Raw genomic sequence first — 25,720 nt, forward strand, 5'->3', positions numbered from 1 at the left:
TGTTATTTTAACAAGCCATTACCTCAGCAAATGAAATCATAACAAAGTGCCACTAGGAGGGACTGGTGTGTCTGAGCTCAAAATGAGTGGAATTGTGTTAAATTCAACATGGAACTCTTTATTTCACCATTTCGCCATTCAATTTGTTTTGATACAATGAATCCTTTACAGTTATTACCGAATTGTTATTTTTAATAATGCATTTAATTAAAGGACCACTTCACCACCTTTCAACCTATCTTCATATAATAGGTCCTCACTAATAATCGTGAAAAAATGGCACGATTTTTTTCCTACTCAGTCTTTGTCTCATAGGACGGCTGTGGGCAGTTTAGAAACCGTCTTCCAGTGACATCATCATTAGGCAGATGTTTTTTTTTAAACAAGATTTTATTACAAATTTTACAGATTTTTATTATCGTGAGAACGATGGTTTCCATTTTCGCATTGCAACTTTTCAGGACTAGAAATTCTGCAGTTTCTATTAGCTTGTATTCCCCATCGATGATGTCACTGGAAGACTGGTTTCTGAACTGCCCACAGCCCTCCTATGAGACACGGACCGAGTAGAAAAGAATTGCACCATTTTTTTTCATTTTTTCTCATGATTATTAGTGAGGACCTATTATATGAAGATAGGTTGAAAAGTGTTGCAGAAGTGGTCCTTTAAGTTCTGAGCAGATATATACTTTCATGAAGTGCCATACCGGGTTTTTAATTATTGGCCAAAACTGTATCGATGCTGTTGAATCCTTAATCACCTTAATAGTGATGCAGTTTTACTATACCCTATAATATAAAATATAGTATAAAATAATATAAAAAATAGCAAGGATGTCACCAGCTGAACACTGTGGCTTTGACGATCCATCAGGACGCTTTGGGAGGCAACCAGTCCCATCATTCAAATGGCCTTTTTGTTCCGTTTATTTTTTACATCCTCGGGTTGTATTTTGCAATCTATCAGCCGCTTATTTGTCCAGTGGCCTAAAACGGTTGTTTTGTTGCCACCCATGAACTGTACACAATTATTAAATCCCTCACTGGAACATATGTTTATGCTATTAATAACCTACGTCTAGCCTAGTTATTTCTAACGGATCAAACAAAACAACTTGTATAATACCAGAGAGGGTCGTGCAAAAGGATTATTGGCATCTTTAGATTAGGTGTAATTCTATTTGATGCGGAAACTACATCATTGCCTTGTATTGGTGCGACTAAGTAACATTAGCGTCATCTTGGACAGTGAGTGGAGTCACTCGAACATGACATCATAATGTTTACTGTGATTTTGGTAAGATTATATTTAATAATCACAAACACCATGTAGTATACAAACTCCTGTAACTTTAATATGCATTTATTTTTATTTTTATTGTGAATCGATTTTGAATAGTTTGAAAATCTCAATTTGAATTTGAATGGATTTTTTCCCCCACACCCCTTACCCAGGGCCTGATACTAATCATACTATACTCACTGTACCTTTCCTTTCCCTCTACACCAAAATAATATCCTTTGGCGAAAATAGCCGATCTACAAACTGGCAACGTGTGCGACCGTGCATGTACTGTAGATGTGCTATTGTTCAGCCTGGAATACGTGTTCATGTCAGATATGGTTATTTCACCAAGTGGAGAAGAACACTGGAGGTGTTTTTGTTGTGCATGTGCTTCTCTCACAGACAGTTACTCCATGCTGCACCTTTTACACAGAAGCAGTGTTGCCAACTCTCCAGTAACGGAAAGTCTCTAGAAGTCGCTAAGGGTGGTATACTGTATGCCTATAGCGACTTTTTAGCGTCCCTAGCGACTTTTAGGCACCCCTAGCAACGAAAATATGGAGCCAGCCCAGGACAACATTTCCTTGCTCTGTGCACATAACCGAGCCGAGGAAGCCAGACGCGCCGAGCACTAAAAAGGGGACATGGTCTGCATTTATCTATCTATAGAGCGTCGCAGTCCAGCCCTCATACGAGGACCCAGGAAATAAATTTCCTCAGACATTTCAAAAAGTATTTAAAGACCTTTTAAGCCTCGTACAAAGCCAACTGGAGTTGTGACAAATCATGACAACAAACACATTTTTTGGGGGCCAAACAAATACTTAGAAAGAAGAAAATAACGGCAGGTTATTACAACACGTGTTTTTGGTTGTTTCTCTTCTTTGTAATTATTTGTTCTGCCCAAAATATTGTGTTTGTGTTGTCATGATTTGTCACGACTCCAGTTGGCTTTGTACGAGGCTTAAAAGGTCTTTAAATAAATACTTTTTGAAAAAGCCTATGGGGAAAATTAACGGGGAATTCACACATGCAGTTATTGCAGTACACCTACAGTATGTCGGGGGGGGGGGGGCAGGGGCAACCATGCAACGGTGCACGCATGCAGCATCTATTAGGGAGGTTACGTTTATTCTTGCTCAAGGACACTTCGTCAGAAGGCCTGGCCGGAGGAGCCAGTGATCGAACCGGGAACCTTCCAGTTCCGAGGAGGCCGCGCTCAATCTCGCCCCGTCAATCTCTCTCACCAATGTGTGTAATGCATTGAATATTCAACACAGCCGCCAAACGCGTGTGTATGTGTTTGTTTCCGACGTAGTCGGTTCGACAGGCATTAGTCCGACACCCTATACTACCCCAAACCCTAACCTATAACCATCACAGGGAGGCCACGGCCGAGTCTTAACCGGCCGCGCATGTGTCTTAATTGGCAACGCATGTCGGGAGCCATGGGTGAGTCTTAACCCATTTCGAACCGAGACCCATTCCACAAAATGTCTTCTAAATCCTGCCAGTTTTCTGGAAAAACCTCATGTTTCTATGTCAGTGGTTCTCAAACATTTTCATGTCAAGGAGTCAAGGACCCCCAAAAATGTATGTAATTAATTGGCTGCCGACCCCCATCTGAAAATATGTTGATCCAGGGACCCCCCCAGAAGCAAAGATTTGAGTTAAAAACATTTGCTTGGAAAGAATAGATCTGCTATTTTTCAATGTCTAAATAACAATGTTTAACCAGCCACGCATTTGACTGTTAGTATGTCACCCCAAGTAACTAATCACAGCAGCTTCTTCTCATTTCATTTCTATCCTATGGAATTGGAGTTAGGAGAGATCTGGAATAATTAAGACACATGAACCACTTATATGGCCTATTCATATTTCTTTTTAAAGAGCAGATCTACACATGGCTATGACAATGAGCTTGTAGATTGGCTATTTTTGAAAGTTCTCGCCAGTGTTTGAAAATGTTCATCAGTGAATGACCCCCACATAGGATAGGGACGGTCAAGGTCAAAGTGACCCCTCTCATAGGATAGGGACGGTCAAAGTGACCCCTCATAGGATAGGGACGGTCAAGGTCAAAGTGACCCCTCATAGGATAGGGACGGTCAAGGTCAAAGTGACCCCTCATAGGATAGGGACGGTCAAGGTCAAATTAAGTGCTTACAGAATGTACCGGAAAGGTGGAAATACATCAGTTTAAAACTTTAAATTGACCTGGTGTTTGTTTCGAGTCCTTTTCACGCTGTTCTTTGACCGTTTTGTGGGCAGATATTAAATTAACTTTATTTCTACCTCTCTACAATCTGTCTCAGAGATGATTGCTACTGATTGATTGTATGTCTGTGCGTCACCAGTTTGAAGTGAATGGCTATGAGAACACCACATTTAGACACTGAGGACGATTCTACTAAATGTATTCTAAAATCTGACAGTTTTCTGAAAAAAACCTATGTTTCTATATCAGTGGTTCTCAAACATTTTCATGTCGAGGACCCCCAAAATGTATGTAATTATTATTATTATTATTATTATTATTCAATAGATTTGCGCCACATTTTCACGATTTTTCCAACATTTTATTTTTCAATAGCTAAAGTATTACACAATGCTAGTTAAAACACCTAAAGGGATTCCCGTGCTGAATGGGTCATATCTGTATTTCAGAGTTTGTAATGTTTACTCCTCTATTGCAGTGTTCTTTAAACTTTTTCATGTTTTCATTTCACTTTGAGGTATAGTCTGACTTTACTTGATTATTTCCCAGTTTGTATTATACAATACTGTATTACTTGTGCTCCACTATACATTGTCCTTTTCACTAGTAGCCTACTTTATTCCACTATACACTTTACTAGAGTATTATTTATACGTTTTGCTATACTTTTACTAGTATAGGCTACTTCTATCCACACTGCAAGATGTTAACATGGGTTAATTATTCTCCTTGGGTTTTTTGATATCTCTAAATCAACAGGGGGGAAAAAAAGGGCTGTGTGTTTAATACTCTCAGTAGCTCCTCAACCTCAACCAACCCCACCAGACCAGCCGTACAGTAGAGTACAGTAAGCATGCTGCTGTCTTATTCTTACGTTATACTGCTGCTTATTAGCATTATTAGTCATAGTGGCTGGACGCGTAAATCCGAGCCCCAGTTGGAGCAGGCGGACCAGGGCCTGTTCCGAGGCTCCGACCGGTACCAGTTTGCCATCGTGGTTCCGGCCACACACATGGACTGCTTCTGGCACTTTGCCCACCAGAGTGGAAACTTCTACCTGACGTACATGGTAAGAAAACACTCACTGATAATACCATGCAGGTAGATGGGGCAGTAAATGGGGGCATTTTATATATAGCGTCTTTTTATCCAAGGCACACAACTTAACTAAAATATTAGCTTCTGGGCGGTCCCTGGAACTACATATTTTGAAATGGGGGTCCGTGGCCCAATAGAGATAATTCTGGGGGTTCTTGACATGAAAAAGGTTGAGCACCACTGACACAGAAACATGGGTTTTTCAGAAAAAATTTAGGATTTATTTTAATCTACCTCAGTCCAAAATCATGCGGGTTAAACAAGTACTGACCTTCAAAGTGAATGCCCTTTCTACAGCTACAACATTTGACAATGTTGTGTTCCACAGCACTACATACATGGCAAATGTTTAGTGCATATACCTCCTTTATATTAGGGCTTAAGTGGTTAAACTGTTATACTCCTTTTTCAGCCCCCCCCCCCTCCCCCTATGGAACCCCCTCAAGGACCCCTGGGGTTCCTCAGACCCCACTTTGAGAACCACTGTTGAACAACCAAAAATGTCGTGTGTGTGTGTGCGCGTGTGTGTGCGCGTGTGCGTGCGTTCAGGTGCAGTGGGTGACGGGGATGGCCACAGACAAGCGTCTCATGGTGTCCATCACTTCGCCAGATGGTTTCCTGGTAACGACATCCAACGATGCTGTCGGTACCATCAACTTTGAGACCAAAGAGACAGGTAACAGTGGTACTAATGGCAGCCTGGGGCAGTGGTGGCCGAACGGTTTGCGGAGCAGCCTCGTTACCGGAAGGTCGCCAGTTCGAATCCCCGGACCAGCACGTTAAAATTACCACCGCTGAAGTGCCCTTGAGCAAGGCATTGAAATGTTCTATGAGCAGGGTGTGGCTGTAAACAAGCATCTCGAGCTTAGTCCACTTCCCTGGGTAAACAAAGAACTTTGCTTTGCCTCCTGTTTCATTACAATTTACAATTACAATTTAGGCAATTAGCAGACGCTCTTAATCAGAGTGATTTACATTAAGCAAGAACAAAAAGCATGGCACTACATCACATACATAAAAAGCCGTTATCATGAAACATGCATAAGCTATGAACATAACAGTGGAATACCTATATGATGAAACTATATCTATACTATACTATGCTATACATTATGTACTATGAAGTGCTACGACTATACATACAATGCAATTCTAGTGCTGCTACCGATTAAATCGAAATAGTAAAAAATGGCAAAAAGGTTTAGGGATAAGGGATAAGGGTGGCGCAAGATGGAGCCTGTAAATCGCTTATTTACGGCAAAGAGATCTAGTGTGTATAGAGTGTCACAGTCGCGCCCTCTTTCATGACGACGCCAGGCCCAGGAAATAATTTGCATGCATGGAATGCATTTCATGGAATGCATTTTTCCAATAGACGTTTTCATAAAGTATTTATCCCATTCTGAACGGGAACCCATTTTGGTGTTAGCATCATGTTATGCTTTAGCTATTGAAAAATAGCAGATCTACAAGCTCATAGCGCGCCACCGAGTGGCGCGATACGAGCTTGTAGGTCTGCTATTTTTGAAAAATCGAAGAACGACTGACATTTTTAGAATCTGATCTCAGGTCAGAATGGGTTCATCAGACCAGTGTGTGTCCAGTGGAAACATCGCATGAATCTGATCTCAGGTCAGAATGGGTTATTTAAAGACCTTTTAAGCGGCGTACGAAGCCACCTCGAGTCGTGACAACTCATGACAACAAACACAATATTTTGGACCAAACAAATAATTACAAAGAAGAAAAACAACAAAAAAAAGTGTTGTAATAATAACCTTCCGTTTCTTTCTTCTTTCTAATTATTTGTTCGGCCCAAAGAATTGGTGTTTGTACGAGGCTTAAAAGGTCTTAAAATAAATATTTTTTGAAATTTTCTATGAGGAAAATGAACGGGGAAATAACCTTTCCACCTGTAGGATTCTACCAGATGTGCCTCGGTAACTTCCACAACCGGTTCGGGGGCGTGAGGGTGTTCCTGAACTTCGGCGTCTACTACAAGGGCTTTGAGGAGACCAAGAAGCAGATGGAGAAGGAGGGAGCAGCGCTCAACGACACTTTATCCAGTATTGAGGTTTAGTGTGTTTATATTACATTATCTTGTCACTGTGAATGAACTCCAGCAAAGAGTGATTTACTTAATTTGAAGCTCTATATTATGTCATTTATTTTGGTGATTAGTCTCTCCAATCTGTATGGTAGACCTTTGACACTATCCAGTTTCTAGTTTGACACAAATGTTGACCTGAAAAACCGGAAAGACCGGAGTGCCACAATTTTTCCAGCTGTTCATGTGTCTATGAGGTGACAGTACTTCATTATACACCCTGGAGTCGTTTTTATGCGCAATGGTGTATTAACTTTGTATTTAGGGTTTCTTCCTAGAGGCTGAACCCTTGACAGCCAATGAAATAAACAGTAATATAGTGACCTCACACTATCAGCCCCTCCCCTAACCCCTCCCCCTTTATCATACAACTGCATCTGTGGGTGCGGCTTCAGTTCAGGTGGATCACCACCCATCACCACCCACCAGGCAAACCAGACATACAGGCATACTGTACCCTTTCCTCCTTATATTATAATAAGACCTGATGATCATGTTTTAGGATGGAAAAAATCATGGCACTCCATCTTTAATATGGGCCTTGGATGGGTTCGGGGGGAGGGACTTGGAGTGAAGGGCTAACACTGCATGTTCTCTGTGTCCATCAGTTGAGCACCGTGAAGCTGCAGTATCAAATCCACCACATGTGGCGCTACTACAACTACGCTCGGATGAGGAGGGGGTCGGACCACTACATGCTGCTGAACAACAACAGCTATGTGATGTGGTGGTCCGCGGCCCAGAGCGCTGCCATCGTCCTGTCTGGAATCCTGCAGCTCTACTGCCTCAAGAGGCTGTTCCACGCTACTACGGACAGCCACAGACCCACATGCTGAGACCACCAGACTGTAGCTCTGGTCCATAGCCTTCTACTGCTTCGATTCTGCCCTGCAGTAAGGCTATGGGACTTTCAGTTTTAAATCTCAAATCGAAATCAGACCAGCCTCTCCTCTTTTGTGGAAATCTCACGAACGTTTGACCTACTCACCAATACAAAGACGGGTTGTGTCAATAGAAAGCCTACTTTCCTTAGTGGAAGCACTCTGAGCCCCCCACCACACGTATAAACAGTACTTTTTGGCCAAAAAGGGATTTTTAGTTTTAGTAAAAAATACTTTTAGTTACTCCGCTGCGCCCTCTACCGATATTGCCCAGAGAAGTGCCTCATAGAGAATATTTTTCCTCCAGTGAAAAAGAATCCCTTTCTGGCCAAAAAGTACTGTTTATACGTGTGGTGGGGGGCTCAGAGTGCGTCCACTAAGGAAAGTAGGCTTTCTATTGACACAACCCGCCTTTGTTTTGGTGAGTAGGTCAAACGTTCGTGAGATTTCCACAAAAGAGGAGAGGCTGGTCTGATTTCGATTTGAGATTCAAAAGTGAAAGTACCATAGCCTTACTGCAGGGCAGAATCGAAGCAGTAAGGCTATGGACCAGAGCTAACCAGAGTGGAGTGGACGTGTCGAGGCCTTAATTTCTGCCCTTCTTCTTGTCTTCTTGTAGAGCAATGCATGGTCTACTCTAGAATACTGCTATAGATTCTAATGATAACATAACATTGATATTAAAAAGAATGTATGTCAAATAAATTACTTGTCTTTCAATTCATTCAAGAGTAAGACACATTGTATTATATATCCACACAGGCGTACAAAAACATTGTGTGCAGCGCATGCATTTTTTGCCCTGTTACTTATCAGCAGTACGGCGCATTCCAGTGTTATTATTTGGGTGTAGTTGAATATTTTAGCTTGTTTGTTTGCTTGTTTACTTTAAACCAGTGTTTCACATTTTCTCAGACTGTATGTATTTGGCCACAGACCCCCATCTGCAAAATATTTTGTGCCAGCTAGCGACCGCACAGTATTACATTCAGTTTAATTTGTCTTTGGAAGTATAGCCGATCTACAAGCTCACAACGCCTTGTAGATGTACAACCGTAGAATGGGTTTGAGACAGTGCTCATGTGGCCCGTTATAATAGTCGCTTCTTTTGGGCCCGGCTGCTTATTTCTCTCACAAAATAATGACAACACTGGCATCCATCCCACCAACATACACTCCATGTAGACCAGTGGTTCTCAACCTCTTCATGCCACGGCCCCACAAATTAATAATCATATTGGGACCCCCAAAAGCTAACGGGGATTCTAATAAATTTGGGGACGATCGATGCTGCAGGGCCTCATGTGTGTGCCCTCTCCCTCTGGAATGCAATGCACTCCCCAAACATGTCATCAATTCAGAGATGCTCCCCCCCTCCCTCCCCTCCCCTCCCTCCCTCCTTGACCTGTTTAGACCAGCCTTTCTGGTCTAGAGAAGAGAGAAGTATCTCCACTTCTCTCATGAATGTGCATAATGTCATAATAATGTCAGACCTGCTGTCGGTCAAAGAGGAAGTAGAGAAAGGAGGAGGAGCAGAGCAGAGTCTGCCATAAAAACAAGCATTGGTTTGGTTTCATTTTCAGTGTCTTCGTTCTCCTCTGCATGTCCTGGGTGTGAAGTTGGTTCCATTGCAGTGTCTTCCTCTGCACGGCCTGGGTTTTGAACAGCTGGCCTCCTGCAACCGACGACACTCACTGCAGGTAACTATTGAAATCAACTGTAATTGTTGCTAAAGTTCACGTGTAAATTGTTGTTTCCTTTACCCTATACGTCCTTGTTCATTCTGCAAACATATATAGGCCTGCTGCAGTATAGGCCTGACACAGATTTTTCATTGTTTCACTTTTATTCTTTTCATGGGCGTGGAGGAGAGGCTGGATAGTATTGAGTCTGACTGCAGTGTTGTTTGAGGCTATATGTCACTTTTTTTGACTTGAGAGCTGCTTTCACAATGACCAGCTCAACAAGATCTGCTCACCCAAAAAAGTAAAAAAGCAATTATCCCATTGCTGAAAACAGCAGCACTGGCGTTACATACTACTATAAGACAAATACACTTAATTGGAATGGGAAGTAGAGAGAGGAAAATGGAATTCGTAGTTATTTGTATATATGACTTTGTATTTGTATTGCATTTGTATTGTGTGTTTGAGCTGAAAGGCTCTTTTAATCAATCAGTCACCTTAATTCAAGTAGGTTTTTTTTAAAATTATATATATTTTGGGGCATGTCATGTGGTCTATGCCTGCAAAGCCTTTGTGATCTACTGGTAGATCGCCATCTACCTTCTGCCAGGGCACCCATGCGTACAGTATATGTGCACTGTGTGTCCATCCTCAGTGTTCATTTCAGAGCGTAGAGGCGTTTGCTTTGTCCGAGTATGTCGGTTCACTTTTACACTCTGTGAGTTACATTAACAACAGTGCTTTCAGGCGGGGCCTTCTGTGCAGGCATTCAACAATACAAGAGACCCCAGAGGTCTTTTTATTACTGGCTCAGCATATTCATACAGATGAAATCAAATGTGCAGTACTGTACGCGAATAACCTGTTTTACTAGAAACATTATTGACAGTCTTGAGTCTTGTTCCACTTTCGCTTTAACGGGAGATAAACACCTTGATGGTGATTTAATCTAAATGGTGCATTTATATAGCGCCTTTATCCAAGGCGCTTTACATTTACATAGATGTATGCATTACATTCACCCATTCACACACGCGTTCATACACCGATTGCGGCGGAAGCCATGCACGGTGTACCAACCAGCACATCGGGAGCAATTCGGGGGTTCAGTCAGTGTCTTGCTCAAGGACACTTCGACATGTAGAATATGTTAAACCGTCCTTATACTATAGTGATACAGCAGCAAGGCACTATAGCACTGTTTCACCATGAGATTTTCAGTTCCCCTTTAAGAAGTCATTTTCTAAATACTTTCAGTATTGGGACCAACAGGACCAGTTTTTCTTGTCTACATTTCAAAGGTTGATCATAATCATAGGTTCCAGTATCTGACAAAATGCACTCATGTGCTGATGTTGTCAGCTCATTTTGAGCACATTATTTTGGGCAAGTGGCTATGGCTGCTTTTATAGCCCAAGGCATGTTTTATGTGCACAACTAATGCTTGGAATGGATTCAGAATCATAAAACCCCCTAGTTCGACACGTCACATGCTACTTAAAGCAAAAAGGAAAGTTTGACATGTTTGCCTGCCATATAGGATGTTAATGGTATTGGGTCATATAAAAACAATTGCCCAATAGTGACAGCCGGTCAGCAAGTGGATTCATGAATGTATGTACCGGTATACTATATAGACAATATTTTAGGCCAAGAAAAAAGACTATATACCGAATTTCCCACTTTAAACCAAAGAAGCCTGTCAGCCGGAGTATAGTCTCTCTCTCTCTCTCTCTCTCTCTCTCTCTCTCTCTCTCTCTCTCTCGACTGTTGACTCACAACAAAAAGAGGGTGCTGTTTTCCCTTTGTTTTTCAAGATGGGTTCCTAGATTGGTAGAGGTATAGTATAGATAGTAGAGGTATGATTGACACATGGCTGTTATGTTACATCAGTAGTGTGCCTACAACGTAAGCTTCCTACTGCTACTGCACAGTGCTACAGAGTCCACAACAGAAAGCATCAGTAGTGTGCCTACAACGTAAGCTTCCTACTGCTACTGCACAGTACTACAGAGTCCACAACAGAAAGTAGTGTGCCTACAACGTAAGCTTCCTACTGCTACTGCACAGTACTACAGAGTCCACAACAGAAAGCACGTTCGCCAAAGCTGACCTTACACAAGACCAGAAAAAAGCACTCTTTGGGGGTGCGTGCTTGACATGTAGCAATAACAAAATAGGAAAAAGTAGGAAGTGAGAAGTGATGGTAGTTGTTATTGTAAATAGGTTGTTTATTATTATAGTTACATCCACATCCACCGACGTGCATTTGATCATGATATTGTGGTATTCATGTAGTCAATTAGAGTAAATGGTGCATTCATTCATATAGCACTTGTATCCAAGGCACCCATTCACACACACACACACACACACACAGTCACACACACACACACACACACACACACACACACACACACACACACACACACACACACACACACACACACACACATTCACACACACATTCACACACCGATGGCGGAGGAAACCATGCAAGCAATTTTGTGTTCAGCATCTTGCTCAAGTACACTTGGACACTTCTACCGGCCACTCTACCCTGGCCCTGAGCCACTGCCACCCCCAAAGTCTGGCAGTGTAGTGGACAGTGTAGTGGACAGGGACAGTGTAGTGGACAGTGTAGTGAACAGTGTAGTGGGCAGTGTAGTGGACAGGGACAGTGTAGTGGACAGTGTAGTGGACACATGGGAAAACCTGTGTCCTGCCTCTTCCTCTGTTGACTGTCCTCAGAACAGATTGATTGATTGATTGATTTATTAACAGTTTGCAGAATTACAGTACATTTCAAGCACAAACTCAATACAAAGACTGTTAACTGTGAGTGGACGACCCAATTAAGCATTACACTTGTATACAAGAGGGTCCACCATGTTCAATTCATCAAAACATTTAGAGACGTACAAATAGACACTTCCATATATAGTCAAAGAACAGAACAGGACAGTAGTACAGATAGTTGTAACGTATGCTTTATATACATTTGTAAGTAGAACAAAAATAATGATGAAGTCTGCACAGTGTGTGCAACGGTGTCTTTGTGTTTGATGCAGTGAAGTAAAGTATGTGTGTCATGCAGATAAATGCTTGACAGTGTTAACAGGATACCTGTGGCCCGAGGCTGCTCTGTGGATCAGCTGGGTGTCAAATTGACAAATTCTGTGTCGGTCGAGTTAGACCAGTACACTTAGACGCAGGCACGGACTGACACAGAACATCAGCCCTGGCATGTGTGGTCTTCACCGGCCCAAAGACGCTACTATGTCTTTTTGTTTTGGCTCAGCCCTGCACGGCCCCATGACTTCACAGCCCTTCTGGCTTTCTGCCAGAATTGCCAGACTGTCTAGTAGTCCGGGCCTGCACTTAGATAGCATCTCTCCCACCAGATCAAAACAATGTTAGGAGAAGGCACACTGAACTCAGGGGGGAGTCTTATAAGGAGTCGTCTCTCACAATAGCACGGTGCAGATTCTTGTAAGATATACAGAGAGAGGAATATCCGCACTCTCTTGAGTAGTCGTTTCAAACACTGAGGAAGGCCGACGTGCCGAAATGCGTCTGTCCTCTTGCATGGTGAAAATGTGCATGCAGAATTTGTGCAGAATTCGGAATCCGCCCATTGCAAATCAACCTCTCTGTCTGTTCCCCTTTTCTCCCTTCAGTCATGGATGTGATAGAACCCATCTTGTGCATAGCGACTACACTCTTGAAGATCCCCAGCGGTGGTGGTGGGTATTGCCTGTAACCTCACGATATTAGATACTTTTATTTTTTATTTGTTTATTTGGACAGGACAATTAATGCATATTAATGGACGTCACATGGACGTAAACACACCGGATATATATTATTAGCACAGTTGCTAATTTTCATCCGCAGTCCTCACAGGAAACACAAAACGGAAAAACAGACAGTCAAACAGTGGAATACATTTACATGATATTATACATTAAGGGAACACAGCATGAAAAAAGAAATGCACCTAAAATAATCATAAATGGTTGCAGCTTTGGTTTTCAAGCAACCATTTTTTCAGATTGTATTTAAAAGAGGGAAATGTAGCACAATCCCTTTATACGCAGAGGAAGGCCATCCCATGCTATACACAACCCTGTACTGAGAGGACATTTTGGCCCAATGTTGTTTGCCGGTCCGGCACTTCGCAGTCTGCTCGAGTGGTTGCTCTGGTACTGATTCCCCTATCGGGCTTTCGTTTAATGAATTCACTCTCCGGAGGATGTTACAATGATGTTCCAACTGTCAGGAATGGTCTAATTTGTTTAGAAATGTGACGTATTAGTGACGTATCACGATGCAGACGCCACGATATATAATATCGATATACGATATTATACGTTGATTCCAAATAATGACCATGTATTTACCTATGTATATCACTGCAGGCTCAGCATATTCATAAAGATGAAATGTGTATAAATGACCTGCTTTACTAGTAGAGAGACATGATAGACTCATGATCGACTTCATGCTGTTGTTTTTCTTCCACTTTTCTGCTTTTACTGGAGAAACACCTTGATGGTGATTTAATCTACAGGTTGCATTGGAGAGGTTGAAAAGGTTAATTATACCAAGTTGTGTTTTAAATGGTCAGTGATAAAGGTTGAAAACAACATGGCACGTGTTTCACCGTGCAGAGATTTCAGTTCCCCTTTAAGAAGTGATTTTTGAAATAGTTTGAGACAGCTGGGTGACAGCAGAACCCGTTTGTCTTGTCTATACCTTTAAAAGATGCAGGTCTGTGTATCTGTACGGCCGTGTTATTACAATATGCACCCAGTCATTACACTGCTGGCCCGGGGTCACGGTGCAAGGAGGAAGGAGGAAATAAAGAAAATGAGAGAAAAGAAACATAGGACAAGATGGACTTGTTGTGCAGTGCAGCAAATTTCTATTTTAGTTTTAGTCATAGTCTCTTGAATAGTTTTCACTTAGTTTTAGTCACATTTTAGTCACCCGGAATGTGTTAGTGTTGGTTTAGTTTTAGTCGACTAAAATGTCATGAGATTTTACTCGACTAAATCTATAGGTGATTTAGTCGACTAAAATGCATTTTGGCGGGCCTTGATGCCGTCGTAATGACTGATTTTACACCAAGTGTAAAATGACTTATACTGGATCTCTTGTCCACTATAGTCCCTCCCTAACATTTTTATCTGGTTTTTATTTGTTGACGAAATTGTTACTATATTTAGTCTTAGTTTTAGTCACCATAACCATAACGCTTATCGTTTTCATTTAGTTTCCAATCGTTTTTGTCAGTGAAAAAAGGTAGCCGACGAACATTTTTCGTCTTAGTTTTAGTCGACAAAATCAACACTGTTGTTGTTGTGCTGATGGCATTATGACCTGCATGATGACACCTATGACCCTTAACTTAAGACATAGCTCAGCTAAGTCTTAAGTTAAGGGTTAAGGGTTAACAAAACCTGTGTCCTACAAAACAATGACTGCCTGCCTCTTCCTCAGCTGACTGTCCTCACAACAGTTAGTTGAGATTGATATAAGTGCAGATATAGTTGTAATGTACAGTATATGCTTTATATACATTTGTAAGTACATCAAATGATGAAGTCTGCACAATGTGTGCAGTGGTGTCTTTGTATATTTGATGCAGTGAAGTAAAGTATAGTGTGTCATGGATGCAGCTACAGTAAATGCTTGGCCGGTATTTGCCTGAGGCTGCCGAGCTAGACCAGCTGTGCAGTTAGATAGCATGTGTGTCCTTATTGGTATTGGTGTAGCATTGATTGACATAATTATACAGACCTGAACCCTATATGCTATACAAATGTCTTACATAAATCCCAATAGTTTTCTGTTTTCAGTGGTGCTCAGAATGTTTTCATGTCAAGGACTCCTAAAAGGATTATGCATTGGGGAAAATATTTTGTTCCTGGGAGGGACCCTCCAGAAGCAAAGATTTGAGTTAAAAAATATTGCTTTAAAATCTATTCAAATCTATTCAAAGATGTGTGCAAATTCTCATTCTTTTTTTTTCCAAAAATAGCACATCTACAAGCTCGTATAGCTATATGAGCTTGTACTGTATATATTTGAATAGCCAAAGTATAAAAGAATACTTTTTTAGCTCAAATCTAAAAATGACAAAATGACACGCCGGTTTGAATGGGTCCGTTAAAACATGCATGGTGAAAATGTTGCAATGTTGTTCTCTCCCTGCCTCCAGTCATGGATCTGATCGACCCCATCTTGAGCATAGCGAAGGTGCTCTGCAAACTCTGCGAGGAGGTGAAGGCCAACCGGAAACGCTGCAATCGGCTGAAGGAGCGCGTGAGGGGCCTGGCGAACGTGCTGACGGCCACCAGCCAGGCAGGGGACGAAGCCCTGATCTCTGACCAGGTACACCACCAAGATACCCATGTACCTGTCTAAATACTTCCTTAATGTAAACGAAGTCCACACCCACAACACCAGAGGAAGTGCAACAAACCATGTATACAACCCAGATTCGGCACAAACAAGGGACTAAATTATTTTCGCTCCTATGCCACCAAAATGTGGAACGCCCTACCAACAGTCATTAAGACATGTGAATCCCTTGACTCCTTCAAAACCGCTCTCACAGGGCACCTACGGACGGCTGCATTTTGAAACTGGCCCCCGTAAAATCAGAATCCCCCCCCCCCCTTTTCCCCTCACTGTATATGTTTATTTTTCCCTTTTTGCTTCCTTTATGATGAATTCCTGTTCTGTTCTTTAACTACATAGAAGTGTCTATTTGTATGTCTCTAAATGTTTTGATTAATTGAACAATGTGGACCCTGTTGTAAACAAGTTTAATGCTTAAACTCTTCCATCGCCACTATGGGGCGCAAAAAAGACCCTGAGCGCCAGTTTCTATACATTATTTTATTTTTTATTTTTTTATTTTTTTTTGCCCAACGTTATACACGTCTTAAAAAGACGATAAAGACGTCGTTGGCGCTACGGGAGTTGCTAAAAAAAGCAGTTAATTAAGTCGTTGGCAGACATTGGGTCGTCCACTCACAGTTAACAGTCTTTGTATTGAGTTTGTGCTTGAAATGTGTACTGTAATTCTGCAAAACTGTTAACCCATTCTGAACGGGAACCCATTTTGGTATTAGCATCATGTTATGCTTTAGCTATTGAAAAATAGCAGATCTACAAGCTCATAGCGCGCCACCGAGTGGCGCGCTATGAGCTTGTAGGTCTGCTATTTTTGAAAAATCGAAATTTTTTAGAATCTGATCTCAGGTCAGAATGAGGTTAATCAGACCAGTGTGTTGTCCAGTGGAAACCTCGTATGAATCTGATCTCAGGTCAGAATGGATTAATACATATTTCAATCAATCAATCAAAAAAAGGTGTGCACGGCCCTCTGCGAGCTCCAGCTCACGCTGGAGTCCGCCGCGGTGCTCGTCAAGAAGTACACCTCCGACAAGCAGTACACCCTCAAGCGGCTGAAGAACATCTACGAGTACGGGGACGAGTTCATGAGCGTCAACGACCGCCTCAACGACGCCTTCCAGATCCTGTCGCTGAACCTGCAGGTCCACGTGGACCAGACCGTGACCCGGCTGTTCCAGGCACAACTGCAGAGCGAGGAGGACGAGAAGGACCGGAAGGAGGACTGTGCGGACACCAAGAGAAGTAAGATCGAGGCAGTGTTGACTCTAAAACTATAAACGAAAGGTGTTCGTCATTAATAATTATACCTTTTTTCCACTGACAAAAACTAAATAGAAACTAAGCTATATGGTGACTATAAACTATAAGACTAAATATATTATCGACAATTTCGTCAATAAATAAAAACTAGACTAAAATGTTAGGTAGGGACTAGTGGACAAGAGATCCAGTACGAGTCATTTTACGCTGCATGCTGAAAATAGCAGGCCCCCCAAAATACATACGACGTTTTTCTTTTAAGGTTTTTTGACCTCAATTACACCCACACAAAACAACCTGAACTTTCTGTGGATTTTCTGTAGGTTTTGTCTGTGTGAAGCATTTTGAGCTGTAATGAAAACAGGCAAACAGGCCTCAACAGTGACACCTGCTGGGAAATTGTCATATTATGGGATTCGTGGACTCTTACCTCACAGTCCACAGGCCAATCAGAGCACTTCTTTGAGCCAGAAAACCCCAGACCTCAGAAATTCTACTGAATGTTAAAGGACCACTTCACCACTTTTCAACCTATCTTCATATAATAGGTCCTCACTAATAATCATGAAAAAATGATTCTACTCGGTCTGTGTCTCATAGGAGGGCTGTGGGCAGTTCAGAAACCGTCTTCCAGTGACATCATCGATGGAGAATACAAGCTAATAGAAACTGCAGGCTTTATAGTCCTGAAAAGTTGCAATGCGAAAATGGAAGCCATCGTTCTCACGATAATGAAAATCTAAATATATTTGTAAACAAATCTTGTTTAAAAAAAGATCTGCCTCATGATGATGTCACTGGAAGACGGTTTCTAAAATGCCCACAGTCGTCCTATGAGACACAGACTGAGAATCGTGCCATTTTTTTCATGATTATTAGTGAGGACCTATTATATGAAGATAGGTTGGAAAGTGGTGAAGTGGTCCTTTAAAAGTTCAGCGTTTTTTGGGGGGCTGCAATTGAGCTTAAAAAACCTTTTTGTTAGTTTTTGTCCGTATAAAAGGTAGGATAGGCCCATGTGATGTTTTTTGTTTTCTTAAAAGGTTAAAGCACTATATTCCAAATAGTACTCATTGCTAGAGGCCCGTTGGAGCCTCTACAGTCTTGTGAGCATGTTATGACGCTTAGTCCAAAATAGAGTAAACCTACCCTAATAATAGTTTAATCTCTTCTTATTTATTGCGTTTGAAATGTACTAGGTATGCTATGTCCTGAATGTCAGTCCTGTTTGTTTGATGTTTGATGTCTGGGGACTGCAGATGGAAATTAGCACGTTTTGATAAATCTGGTATATTTACGCTGCATTTTTAATGTAATGTTCATTAATATACACTGTCCCGACTAAATAAAGGAATAAAGTAAAGTAAAGTAAAAAAGTATATGGACACTGGGCAGTGGGCCCTGTCCAGAGCCACTGGGCAGTGGGCCCTGTCCAGAGCCACTGGGCAGTGGGCCCTGTCCAGAGCCACTGGGCAGTGGGCCCTGTCCAGAGCCACTGGGCAATGGGCCCTGTCCAGAGCCTGGGCAGAAGCTTTTTGTGGCGGTGCTGGACAACCGTGCGTCCGACCGACTCGACTCGACACCGGGCACTGCACTCCCTGTGGGGGTGGTGTGGAACGTGTGTGTCGAAATTTTAAGTCGGTGGGGCGAACGGTTCTCGAGTTTGTATTACAGATGTACTGTACAGTCTGTACGTACAGACGTACAGACTAGTACACACAGAAGAGACTTGGTACATTCATAGTTAGATATGCACAGCTTTATATAATAGTGTGACTGGCATTAATATCAGATGTATTTCACAGTTCTGGAGTCTCTGGACGAGAAAATGGAGGCCCTGTCGGTGAAAACTGATACTTATAATGAAGACGTGAAAAAACTCATCAAAATGAGTAAGTGAACAACGTTAAAGTCAGTTGGCACATCTCATACAATAATAGTGTGCAGATTCATGTTGTGGTTTGTAAAGTTTATGGCATTTTGTCCCAGACTTCAGTGGAACGGTTTCTATTACAGTTATTTATTTGTTAGACATTTTCCACATTACGCTTTGCATATATAGACTTTTTCAATGTTAATTCCAAAAAATATTCCAGAAAGGGATTTAGTTTCATTGACAGCTGTCTGATGTTTTTCTTTTGTGTTCTTTTTTGCCATCACCAGTTCATCAGTCTGAGAACATTCCCAATGACATCCGGAAGATCATCCCCAAGGATCTGGACTTTGATTGTCCCAAAAAGGCGATCATGAAAACTGACATCTCGGAAGTCTTCAAAGGAGAATACAAGAAATATCCTGTGGCCATCAAAAGATACCTCTGCCAGAAGACCGTTATACCAAGGTTTGTATAGCACCTTGTTCCAACCCGTTAATCTATGTAGGCTACTGTATTATTTCCCTAAAAGCGAGGTGACGAAGATATTCATGGTGTTAATCTATGTACTATATTACTTTCCCAAAAGCGACGTGTTGAAGATATTCGAGAAGGAGATTGAGACCATGGAGAGCTACTCCTCACCATACATCCTGCGGATGTTTGGGATCTGTTTCCAGGAGGGTGGTGAGTACTTCTTACAATTGTGTTAGTTGAGAAGCTTAAAAAAAATAATGTACACACCTTATTTTGATTTGGAGAAAAGACAAGGGGACACCTGGGTGGGATGGAAAGCAGGGACAGTTATGAGAACAGTAGTGAAAGATGCACGCTATAGCACCCTAGCAGCCAGATCATACAGTGTACACTTACAGTACAGTATCTACCCAACTATTGTCAAGCACTGCCAGGAATGACATCCACATTTTTTGCAACTTAGCTGGAGTATTCTGTCCGCCATGATGGATTTAATTGTTCCAGCTTTAGCAATGGAGATCATCTCGTTGAGCCTGAGCCATATCTCTTAAAACATGGAGAAGATTTCCAGTTTATAGTTGAGAAGCATTATTGAAACCACGTCATTGTCTGCTTTCATGTTTCTACTGACACAGACTACAAACTGTATGTCCAATATATTATGAGATGTCTGTTAGAGAAGGAGAAGTCCAGCACACACAGCCTTTGCTCCAACAACAGTGTTTATTTTGTTAAAACACCATTTAACTCAGGACACGACGTTTCGGGGCGTGAACGGCCTTCTTCACCACTATCACGTCTATACCTTTTTGTCCAGCACCAGCGAGGCACTGTGGGATGTGCGCAAGCCATGCCTGCTTTTTAAACTCTGGTCACATTCTCACCTAATACTTCGGTAGACTCAATGCGTGCATGCGCAGAGAATTTGGGATTCTTGCATATTTAATTTGCTGCGGTTTGCCTTCACACTGTCATTCGCAGCAATTGGAAACGCAGCAGGGGGGACCTTTATCAATGTGTTCCATTCATAAACTAGCCTACACAGTGAAATCTATGGTGATAAAATTACACTCATAACGTGCATCGTGCCGTCTGGGACCCCCTCTCTCTCTCTCTTTCTCTCTCTCTCTACGCACACACACTGTTCTTTTGGGCATGGAGGCACAGCGCTGAGCGCACTGATATAACTCCCCAGTCCCCACACAGTGACAGCAGTAGCACTCCATGTTTACGGCACGCACAGACAGAATATTCTGTAGGCTATAATAGGAAATTGATTAATGTACACGTCCTCATTTTGATCAGGGCTTCAGTCTCCTCATTCGACCACATCTATCCACGGTAACGGGACATCTTTGCGCTGCGTAAAATATGCCTTCTCCGTCTCCAACTGTGTTCAGCTCTTCACCCGCCACATTGTTTGCTTCATTTCCTTTATTTACTGCGGATTGCATTCACACCTGCACCTCTGTCTGTTCTCCCTGCCAGAAGGACTCATTGTCATGGAGTACTGCGAGATGGGAGGTCTGAGGAAGGTCTTGGACAACGCCAGGATCAAACTGTCCTGGAGCCGGAAGGCTCGCATGTGTCTGGATGCTACGCAGGGCATCTACAGGTGAGTTCCTTCACCATGGAAAGCCTTTGGTAGATCAGCTATTTTCACAAAATGTGGAATATCGTGGGACCAAGTCAAACTAAATGTAATGCCCTCAACCTACAATTCCAAGTGCTTGTCATGGCGTGATTATAGAGAAGGGAGTCATGTGTCATTTAAATTAAAATCACATGACACTGTTGGTACCTTTTTTTTAACTGCCATTAAAGTTTTCCGTTTCGGATCGGTCAAGATTATCCAGATTATTTTCACAGATATTGATGATGCAACAATAATGTGACTGTCAATGGCTTTGTAGTGGGGAGGGGGGGGGGCTTAACCATTTCACCAGCAAAACAGTTCAATATAAATATAATATAATAATGAAATATATCGGTATCGGACTCGGCATCGGCCGATGTGACCCTGCAAATAATCGGAGATTGGATATCGGTCATAATTTCAATATACTGCATCTCTACTAATATCCATTCCTAGTGTACAGGCGGGGTTCAGCCACACATTTTAAATCTCTCACAAGTTGATTCTGATTGTTTCCTCTTAGACTACATCAGTCAGAACAACGATCTAAAGTCCACGGAGGCATCAGCAGTGACAACTACATGGTAGCTGAAGGCTACAAAGTCAAGGTATGTCTGAGTTCAATATGAAGCACTTATCACTGATGCGCTTGATCTACCTAAAGTACCTAAAAAGTACCTAAAAAGCAGATCCAATACATCGCCAAACCATAATAAATATACTGCATTGCTCATTTTATATTCAATAAATATATATATTACATCCTTCTTGAGTTGTCTGACTGAAGTAAGGTTTGCAAATAATTGTAGTGACCTAAAAGTACAGCTGGTTGGTTGGTCAGACAGACAGACAGACAGACAATTCAGAGAACGCTCACACGTACAATAAAAGTAAGCGAGACCACATCAGCCCTGTACTAGCCTCCCTCCACTGGCTTCCTGTGCGATACAGGATTGACTTTAAAGTATTGCTCTTTGTCTTTAAGTGTCTAAATGGTTTGGCACCCAGTTATTTATCTGAGCTGCTGAAACCCTATGCTCCGACACGGACGCTCAGGTCCTCTGACCAGCTTCTCCTGGTGGTGCCTAAAACCAGGCTGAAGCTCAGAGGTTACCGAGCCTTTGCAGTGGCAGCTCCCAAGCTCTGGAATGAGCTGCCTCTGCACACAAGACAAGCCCCCACCCTCCAGGTGTTTAAGTCACGCCTCAAGACTTACCTTTATTCCATGGCTTTTCCAAGCACAGTATGAGATGTTTCGATGTTTAATGTGACACTGTGCATGTTGTTCGTGGTTGTTTTTGTGGTTTTTAAATGAACTTGTGTTTTTTAATGTTTTACTGTAAAGCACTTTGGTACAACGTTGTTGTTTTAAAATGTGCTATATAAATAAAGATGGTATGGTATGGTATGGTAAAAGGTTCTCAGTTGTCACCCTTTTAAGACAGCAGAAAGAAGGACTATTATCATTCATTCTGTCTGTTTTGTGACTCTACAGCTGGGTGGTTTGGAGCTGGCCTCAACGGAGACATCCATGAAGAAGAACTGTAGGCCCAGCTCGGGCTCGCTGCGCTACCGATCCCCTGAGCAGCTGTCCAATGTCCACCATCCATACGGCAAGGCATGTGAGATTTACAGGTCAGTCCTCTACAGTAACATATATATATATATTTTTTTACAAACAAATAAAATGCATAAAAACAATTCAGGTTCAGAGGATAATCAATTAAAGGACCACTTCACCACTTTTGCAACATATCTTCATATAATAGGTCCTCATTAATAATCATGATAAAATGGCACGATTCTTTTCCACTCTGTCTCTGTCTGTGTCTCATGGAGGAGGGCTGTGGGCAGTTCAGAAATCGTCTTCCAGTGACATCATCGATGGGGAATCCAAGCTAATAGAAACTGCAGGCTTTCTAGTCCTGAAAAGTTGCAATGCGAAAATGGAAGCCATCGTTCTAACGATAATGAAAATCTAAACATTATTATAAACAAATCTTGTTTAAAAAAAGATCTGCCTAATGATGATGTCACTGGAAGACGTTTTCTGAACTGCCCACAGCCCTCCTATGAGACACAGACTGAGTGGAAAAAAATCGTGCCATTTTATCATGATTATTAATGAGGACTATTATATGAAGATAGGTTGAAAAGTGGTGAAGTGGTCCTTTAACCGAAACGAACAAATGAACCAACCACATTGTTTTCTTTTCCTTTTCCCATGCACACAGTCTCGGAATGGTCCTGTTCGAAATCGCAACCCGGAAGATTCCTCTCCAAGGTGTGTGTGCAATGCATCCTGAAAACAGTGCTTATTATAACGTTATGTAGACCGTACACCTGTCTTTGTATACACTTTCTTTATGTAAGTATACGTGTTATAACAATTTCTCTCTTAACAGATTGTGTCTCGCATTCGGACATCTACAAGAGAGTGTGTAACGAGAAGCAAGTGCTGGAACCACTTCCCGACGACTGTCCCAGGAAGCTGGGGGACCTGATCAACGCCTGTCGCGCCTACGAGCCTTTCGACAGGCCAACGGCCGGAGGTAATTGTGGTTCATATCTTCTTTTGGACAGCAGGTTGAGTGTTATCGGTGTTATCCCATGGGAATTCATTTCGCTCCTTTGCCACCAAACTGTGGAACGCCCTACCAACAGTCATTGAGACATGTGAATCCCTTGACTCCTTCAAAACTGCAACATGAGTTTAATATGGAAGGTTAATTTCTTTCCCCCACACCACGACCATACCCCCCCTCCCAACACAACAATGGTCCCCAGGTTGATTCTCAGTCAGGGTGGTGGTCCCTGGTTCATACTCAGTTGAAAACCCCTGCTTTATGGTGTCGTCCACTCACAGTCCACTCCAACAACAGTTTTTGTATTGAGTTGTATGCTTGAAATGTACTGTAATTCTACAAAACGGTTAATAAATCAATCAATCAATCAATAAATCAATGCATAGTAGACTAGGGGTTCTCTACGTTTTTGGCTGGGGACCCCCGGAAACGCTTTGGCCATGTCTCTTAATAATAGAAAAACTTATATCATAAATGAATACTGAAAGCAGATATAGATTGCTCGAGACCCAAAAGAGAAAAGTGTAATGTCTCCCCGGGGACCCAAACTAGTGAAAATAATAATCTAAAAAATAATAAGCTCACAACACGTCACATAACAACGTCTTGTAGATCTCAAATTATTAAGTATAGTATTTTTTATCCTCTTAATTACATTAAATTAAATTCATTTTAGGGGATCTTTTTTAAATAATGAATAACAAAATGTATAGGGAAAACAAGAATATTGGTTCTGCGAGCCACTGTTTGTGAAATAGTGGAGTAGACAATGTGAGAAGCAACAGAGGAGAACCTATAATCTCAGGCATGATCTGAATGTGAAAACTCAAACTCACCCCTGCCTGCCCGGGGCAAACTATTCCAACGGGGGTAGTCTTGCAAGCCAGACAGTTGCCTTCCATAATTTCCAAATGCTTTCGGATTTTGTGGACTATACAGAGACTATACAGCCCCTATAGAACTCATCCCGGCTTGTCTGCTCACAATGCAACCGGCAAAATGCGTTAAATGACAGTTTCTTTTTTAGTTTAGTTTTTTTCACATCAATAACACTGGTTTTATCTCTCTAGCCTTCAAGGTTCAAGGTTCACGGTTCAGGTTTATTTAGTGTCCCCGAAGGGCAAATTGGGTTGCAGCATAGACTTTGTAGCCTACAAATAAGGTAGTTCACATAGCAGATACCAAAGTACAAAGGTGCACATAACCATTAAAGTGCAGGCGTTTAAAGTGCTATATGCGATAGGTCATAAAAAGTGCATGTGGATAGACATAGGAACGAGATAATAAAGTGAAAAGTGCTTATCATAAACCTCATAAGCCTTAACCTCCATTGGTCACTGTCTGTTACTGTTGTACCCAATTGTCCCCTTTGGTCATTTCAACTTTTTATGCCTTTTGGTGTAAACCTCCCACAAAATAAATGATATATTTATTTCTCTCTATGTTGGCAGTGCTCTTGGACAAACTACGCCAGGTGGTGGAGCAGCTGAAGGAGGAGTGGGAGGACTAAGCCCAGTAGACCACAGAGGTTCTGCATATGGTGTTTACTATTTATGCATGGATGTATATTATTGTACCATGTGTTATGTTTCAGGACATACTATAAGTCACTGTTTACCTCCCCTTGTGGTCTCCTGATGGTTGTCTTTCAGGCCAGTTTAGAAAGAAATCAGTGTTTCTCTAGGGATGTATATTATCGGCCAATATTTGCCATTAATATCGGTCAATATCGGGCAAATACAACTGACATTAACCGATATTGATCTGTTGATGATATCAAACATATATACATGTTGCGGTGTGTTTGTTTTATCTGCATCCTACCAAGCTATAGATTCTGAACATGTATTTTCTTGTATGTTGTTTTGAAGAGGTATGTGTTAACTCTGGCACAAAAGGGGGAAATAAAAACAACAAAACAATACATAAACAGTATATCGGTGAATCGGTGATTCGGTATCAGTATCGGCTAAATTGTTATTTTTTTAAATCGTTATCGGCCATTTTGGTGTTCATGTCATGTTATGCTTTAGCTATTGAAAAATAGCAGATCTACAAGCTCATAGCGCGCCACCGAGTGGCGCGCTACGAGCTTGTAGGTCTGCTATTTTTGAAAAATCAAAGAACGACTGACATTTTTAGAATCTGATCTCAGGTCAGAATGGGGTTAATCAAACCAGTGT

General features: G+C 41.8%; 2 protein-coding genes across 2 annotated transcripts; both read left to right on the forward strand.

The window, feature by feature from the left end:
- Positions 1-4,359: 4,359 nt before the first annotated feature.
- On the forward strand, positions 4,360-7,547 carry LOC308314634 (transmembrane emp24 domain-containing protein 6-like; the record flags this gene model as incomplete). The annotated part of the gene is made up of 4 exons (XM_080762266.1): positions 4,360-4,575; positions 5,154-5,280; positions 6,524-6,678; positions 7,320-7,547. The coding sequence occupies 4 exons, from the start codon at positions 4,360-4,362 to the stop codon at positions 7,545-7,547; spliced, it is 726 nt and encodes a 241-aa protein (XP_080618392.1).
- A 1,642-nt stretch (positions 7,548-9,189) lies between these two features.
- LOC308314635 (mixed lineage kinase domain-like protein) lies at positions 9,190-25,486 on the forward strand. The gene is made up of 13 exons (XM_080762267.1): positions 9,190-9,292; positions 12,958-13,023; positions 15,504-15,676; positions 16,663-16,948; positions 18,772-18,858; positions 19,130-19,307; positions 19,429-19,526; positions 20,805-20,931; positions 21,476-21,560; positions 22,448-22,587; positions 23,187-23,236; positions 23,358-23,504; positions 24,989-25,486. Exons 2-13 carry the CDS (start codon positions 12,960-12,962, stop codon positions 25,045-25,047), a joined length of 1,494 nt encoding a protein of 497 aa, XP_080618393.1. The 5' UTR covers positions 9,190-9,292; positions 12,958-12,959; the 3' UTR covers positions 25,048-25,486.
- The last annotated feature ends 234 nt before the right edge of the window (positions 25,487-25,720 follow it).

This window comes from Protomyctophum bolini (genome assembly GCF_963924005.1).
Source record: "Protomyctophum bolini genome assembly, chromosome: 4".
NCBI lineage: Eukaryota > Metazoa > Chordata > Actinopteri > Myctophiformes > Myctophidae > Protomyctophum > Protomyctophum bolini.